The sequence below is a fragment of the Cucurbita maxima genome, unplaced genomic scaffold, assembly GCF_002738345.1.
Source record: "Cucurbita maxima cultivar Rimu unplaced genomic scaffold, Cmax_1.0 Cma_Scf00038, whole genome shotgun sequence".
NCBI lineage: Eukaryota > Viridiplantae > Streptophyta > Magnoliopsida > Cucurbitales > Cucurbitaceae > Cucurbita > Cucurbita maxima.
This window is the reverse complement of record NW_019272054.1, coordinates 1,705,711-1,711,890: the sequence shown is the minus strand read 5'-3', so window position 1 is coordinate 1,711,890 and position 6,180 is coordinate 1,705,711. Positions and strand designations below refer to the sequence as shown.

The window sequence follows — 6,180 nt, the reverse complement described above, 5'->3', positions numbered from 1 at the left end:
AAAAAAAAAAAAAAAAAAAAAAAAAAAAAAAAAAAAAAAAAAAAAAAAAAAAAAAAAAAAAAAAAACAATCTCCATGAAAAATCACACATAAAATATACTATTTTTACTAGAGGTACACTAGTTGAGTTAAAATATTTTTGGACCAACCTAAAATTTTGATTCAGTTGAGTTGGTGACTAGACTCACTCGAATAGAGTTCACACGGTGAGATTTCACATCGGTTGGAGAGGAGAACAAAACATTTTTTTATAAGGGTGTGGAAACCTCTCCCTAACACACACGTTTTACAACCTCTAAGAGGAAACTGAAAAGGAAAAGTCTAAAGAAGACAATATCGGCTAACGGTGGGCTTGGACTATTACAAATGGTATCAGAGTACATTGAACGATGTACTAGCAAGGCTGTTGGACTCTAAAGGAATGTGGATTGTGAGATCCTACGTGGGAGAAGTTTTATGATTTGGATTGAATAGTCAGATTAGTCAAATTCTCAAATCATATGAATACCTTATTCTTAACAAGATGGATGATTGGAGATCTCTCTCGGAGATCTCTCTCGATTATCAACGATTATTAACGCACCGAGAGAAGGAAATGGAAAGAAAGTGGGAGAAAAGGAGGGTATGATTGAAATGGAAGAAGAAATAGAGAGAGGAGCATCATCATGAGCTTTGGTAATGTGGAAGGACAAAAGAAGGCTCATTGCAAATACAGTCACACACAAGTATACAAATTAGCATCATACCTTCATTCACAGTGTGTCAAACACATTAACCCCTCAGTATGGGCTCACCTCAACGTCCTCAATGTTCCATTTGACTCTTCCCAATTTCATATTCAAAACCAAAATTATGAAGGCGTGCTCGGGTCCATCTTTTAAGCATCTCGTCTAATAGATACTTAAGGTAAAGAGGCACATGAAAGAACCGACGATTAAGATTAACTTTGTTATTGGGAGCTCTATTAATGGATGCTTAAGGTAAAAAGGCACATAAAAGAACCGACTACTAAGACTAGCTTTGTTGTTGGGAACTCCATTATTATAGGGCAGTGTCACAAGTCACTAGTTATCAACAATGTCCAAGGATTTAAGCCTATATAAAGAATGCTTAATCAGAAGTCCACCAGCACATTATTAGAACAATTTGCTTTCTCTATCTCTCTTATTCTATGTGAGATCCCTCATCGGTTGAATAGGGGAACGAAACATTTCTTCATCTACCTAGTAGATCCATTTTACACCATGAATCTGATGGCAATACGTAACAGGCCAAAGCGGACATCTACTAGTTGTGAGTTTGGGTTGTTACAAATGGTATTAGAGCAGACACCGAGCAGTGTGCTAGTGGGTGGATTGTGAGATCCCACATCGATTGGAAAGGGGAACAAAACATTTCTTCCTCTCCCTTGTAGACACGTTTTAAAACCATGAAACTGACGGCGATACGTAACAAGCCAAAACCGACAATATCTACTAGCAGTGAGCTTGGGATGTTATACTGTGTCCCGTGAGTCTACACACAGTCTATATAAGTATTGGCTTTAGTCCTACTGTTTCCCCTGCAACTTCCTTGCATTATTCAACTAGAAAGGAAGGGCAAAAGTTAAGAAGCTGCATAGAAGAATAATGTGCATCAGTGCAACGCAGAGTATTCTGTTCCATCAAATTCAGACTTCCAAGAACAGGAGACGATCAAAAAGATCCAAACTTCAAGTTCTAAGGCTTACCAGGTTGCTTTCTTACAGAACCCATTTCACTTCTTTTATGTTTTGGGGGCCTTTTGATTCATTTGAAAGTGATGGGGTTTTGTTTTTGTGTTTAGCAGGAGGAGATGTGAAGAGAAGCTGGGGAAAGACATTGAGCTGAAGAATCTGCAGCTATATATGAAGAATCAGACCATAATCAAAGAGAATGATAAGCTGAGAGAGAAAGCCAATATCCTTCATCAAGAGAACATAGCTTTAATGACTGAGTTTCAGAAAAAATTCCCACATTTGAATCAGAGAAAATGATGAGAATCATAAGAGCTTGACATGGTTGATTATCATCAGGGTTGCTAGTCTTGCTTGTTTCATTGCTTTAGTACCTTTACTTTCCATCAAAAAATGAAAAACAGTACTCCATATAACATAATTTTGTTCATCAATTTGGGCGATTCTCTACTTGGGGTAGATTTAAGAGTCTTAGCTAAACATGGTCGAAACAACCGAAGTCGTTTCGAGAAGAAAGAACTCAAGTTTAGTCCACAACATGATATCAACTGAGGAAGGTTCAGAAATATCCAGATCTACTATAGAAAACTATGGAAGCTAAGAACGAAAAATAATAACAGTTCAAGTATAAGATTTACATGCTTCGGAAATTTTTCGAATTCGGTCCATAATGATAGGTATTTCTTTATCAATCAAAGTTGTAAAACAGAATCCAAACCATCCTGGTTCAACACAACTACAGCTAGAGCCAGGGGTAAGATTAACTTTACCTATATCCAACAGCTTTTCCCAGAGCTCAAGTTCGGCTTTCTCGCTGTACGAGCCGATTAGCTTGCTCATATCTGCCCAGCAGTAGAAACCTCCATTGCTCTTGATACATTTGATGTCGAGTTCCTTCAGGCCTGCAGCAAATTTACGATTCATTTCTCCAAGCCTCTCTCGACTGATCCGAATGAACCTCTGGATGAATTGCTTATCTGAGAGCATAGAAGAAAGGAGGTTCTGGGTTATGGAAGAAACAGATGAGAACCTTGCCAGTTTTCTACCAGCAGCCAGGATATTTTCGTTCGAAGAGTAGATTGCAGCAACTCTGAAACCAGGAAGTGACATGTCTACAGATAGATCATATGTAATATGTACTCTGTCTTGATCGCTATCGTCTAAGTCGATCATTTCAGCCATGCTCACGAATTCTTCACTTCCATAAGTTGATCCTACAAGTATTTCATTTGATATTATATGGATGTTTTTCTCCCTAGCAAACTCCAAAAGGTTGTAGAGTGTTTCTCTTTGTAGCTGGTTTCCAACTGGAATTGAAGGATTTGAGATTATAATTCCACGAACTTTAAGGCCGCGATTCCTTGCCTGGTGGAACGCTCGATCAAGAGAAGTTGTGCTTAAACTGAAGTTATCGGCACTGCAGCATGGAACTGGTACGATCTCCACCCCAGTTCGACACTTTACATCGTTGTCAAGACTGCGTTTGTGATTTAGAATATAAGTTTTGCAGATAAAACTATAAAAACATTTCATGATAGAGGATGAACAAGTACCCCGGGTAATATGGCGTTGGAACGAGAAACGCTTGTCCTGGGTCAGCTATGCAAAAGCAAAGTGTTTCAATTGCAGAGGTCACTCCAGTTGTTAATACTAATTGTGAAGGGATGAATGAGACAGAGTTCCCTACAACTTGAGACATGAAACTTGCCACAGCCTGTGGTACTCACCAATCAAATCTTCCATTATAAGGAGCTCCATATGGTACTCACCAAGCAAATGCAATACAAAAAACAAGAGGTACTGGTACTAGCATAACTCCAATGAGGAGTTGGGTGGGGGTGGGGCGGATAAGTAATAAAAATAGCATTGCCTACAAGTTATGGAGGAAGTTCTAACATCTTCTCTAACAGGTTAACAAAGAAAAGGTAACAAAGCTAACAGTAAAGTTATTAATATGAAAAAGGGAATGCTTTCAGCAGATATAAATATCTGGATCAAACATTAACATCGGAGGAGCGTTTGAAAAGTATTCATAATTTCCTTATAGGAAATGAAAGGTCCTAACTCAAAGGTGGCACTCAATTGAATACAATTGTGAGATCCTATATCACTTGGGGAGGAGAATGAAACATTTTTATAAGGGTGTGGAAACCTCTCCCTAGCAGACACGTTTTAAAAACCTTGAAAGGAAACCCAAAAGAGAAAGCCCAAAGAGGGAAATATCTGCCCACGGTGGGCTTGGGTTGTTACAAATAGGATCAGAGCCAGACACCGAGAGATGTGCCAACGAGGAGGTTGAGCCCCGAAGGGGAGTGAACACGAGACAGTATGCCAACAAGGACGCTAGACCCCAAAAGGGGTGGATTAAGGGGTCCCACATCGATTGGAGAAGAGAATGAGTGCCAGCGAGGACATTGGGGCTCCGAAAAGGGGTGAATTGTGAGATCCCACGTCTGTTGGAGAGGAGAACGAAGCATTCTTTTTAAGGGTGTGGAAACCTCTCTCTAACAAACGCGTTTTAAAAACCTTGAGAGAAAGCCCGAAAAGAAAAATCCAAAGAGGACAATATCTGGTAGCGGTGGGCTTGGGTTGTTACAACAATACACCATGTTTACCATTATACTCTTCATCTATTGAAACCTCACCACTTCATTCAGTATAACTTTCACAATGGTGTTCCAAGGTTGATTCAACAGAGTTTTACTTTAAATTGTTCGGATAGAATTCAATATCTAAACACAACAAAGAACAGTTTCTCCAGTTTCCAAAAGCCATTCATAAATCATACTAAGAACAATAATCAGTAATGAATAAAAACAGAGCCAGTCAAACTTCTTCAGCTACTAAATCTCTCCATGTCAAAAATGAATTCATACAGGCAAGTGGAAACGCAGCTAATTCAAAACATTAATCACAGAGAGAAGACAAAAATTTAATTACCAGTTTCAAATCCGGCAATCCATCTGAAGGCTGGTAACTAACAGTCCCTGCTACACTCAGCTCATTATGATTCCCTCCTCCAAATATAGCATCCCTTCCATTCTCCGTCAGCCAATTTTGCACCAAGTCGGAGGATAACTTCATCGTTTAATTAAACATCCACAATCATCAACACAGAAACCCAGAAATAAAGAACACTAATCTTGCTGACACATATTCAAACCAACAAAAAAGCATAAAGCCACCCACCTTATTCTCAGCAACAGATAGCTGAATAATCCCTGTCGGATTATCGAATTCGTCAAATGAGTCCTCCAAGAACCTCCTCATTCCAACGAAAATCGAAGAATCCCCAATTCTAGCAATCGAATTAGCCCGACCCGAAACGCAAACATGCCCGCTCGACCTCGGCGAGAGGAAGGTCCGAGACAATGTTCGAGGCAGCACAGTGAGCTCCACTAACTGATTACTCGACGACAGCGATGAGTTCCCCGAAGAATCCGCATCCGGCGACGGCGGCGAGTCCCGGGTCTGGTCTGACCGATTTCGTTTCAAGTAGAGTTGAAGAAAGTAGAAAAGAACGCACGGTATAACAGAGCCCAAAACAACACCGCCTCTTCCTTGAACGACGCTTTGCAGAGGTACTACGACTCTCATGGCGGCTCTTCCACCACAGCTTGTGGCGGATTCTGCTTCTTCGTCAGGTTTAGAATTACGCGTCCGGAATAATCGATTCTGGGTCATTGCAGAGTCATTTCAATTCGCCGGAACCGAAGAGAAACCGCCGCCAAGATGGCACAAGGGACTTCGTTTCCCCGGCACCCGACAGACGAGCAGAGTCCTGGCGGAACAAAGTTGAATTATTCGAACATTTTCTTTCCAAAATATTTTTTAAAAAAATAAAAGAATTTATTATGTTATATTACATCGGGATTTTCCGCGCCGATTCTTCCGGCTTTGAGGCGGAGCTGAATTAATTCGGATGATTTAGTATTTTACGATAATACCCTTTTCGTAATCTTCAAATTTTTGTTTTGTTTTTTAGTGGTGTATTTTATTTTACATAAGCCACATATTTTTTTCAATAATCGTTTATTATAAAATATAAAATAAATATAATTACCTTCCATAACAATTTTCATTTTTAATATACTATTTCTATTATTTTCCTAAAAATAGAGGTTTTAAAAAATGGTAAGTTGGGAATTATAATAATTTAGTATGTACTATTTCACTATTAAAACAATAGTAATATTCCTAAAAAAAATTAAAACCATTTAACGTATAATATAATTTAGTTGGTACGACTTCAGATTAATTGGGTTAGTGACTCAATCCAATAAATTAGGTTTTACTGTCGAAGTTTTTTTTTTAATCATTTAAAAAAATTATTTTTATCAATGATACTTGCTACAATAATATCTTATTTTTTATAATATACGAAAAAAATTATTTATATGAATTTTTTGTAATAGCCACATTGGATTTTTTTTTTTTTTTTTTTTTTTTTTTTTTAAAAATAAAATT

The 6,180-nt window shown here is 38.3% G+C and overlaps 1 protein-coding gene and 1 long non-coding RNA gene across 2 annotated transcripts; one reads left to right on the top strand and one right to left on the bottom strand.

Annotated features, from left to right (window-relative positions):
• The first annotated feature begins 1,526 nt into the window (after positions 1 to 1,526).
• LOC111469125 lies at positions 1,527 to 2,096 on the top strand. Its single transcript, XR_002714822.1, has 2 exons — positions 1,527 to 1,731; positions 1,827 to 2,096. It is a non-coding gene; the product is annotated as an uncharacterized LOC111469125 (long non-coding RNA).
• A 146-nt stretch (positions 2,097 to 2,242) lies between these two features.
• On the bottom strand, positions 2,243 to 5,545 carry LOC111469124 (probable aminotransferase ACS10). The gene is made up of 4 exons (XM_023114367.1): positions 4,903 to 5,545; positions 4,654 to 4,791; positions 3,267 to 3,427; positions 2,243 to 3,190 (listed from the first exon to the last, which is right to left on the bottom strand). The coding sequence occupies exons 1-4, from the start codon at positions 5,395 to 5,397 to the stop codon at positions 2,335 to 2,337; spliced, it is 1,650 nt and encodes a 549-aa protein (XP_022970135.1). The 5' UTR covers positions 5,398 to 5,545; the 3' UTR covers positions 2,243 to 2,334.
• Positions 5,546 to 6,180: the final 635 nt, after the last annotated feature.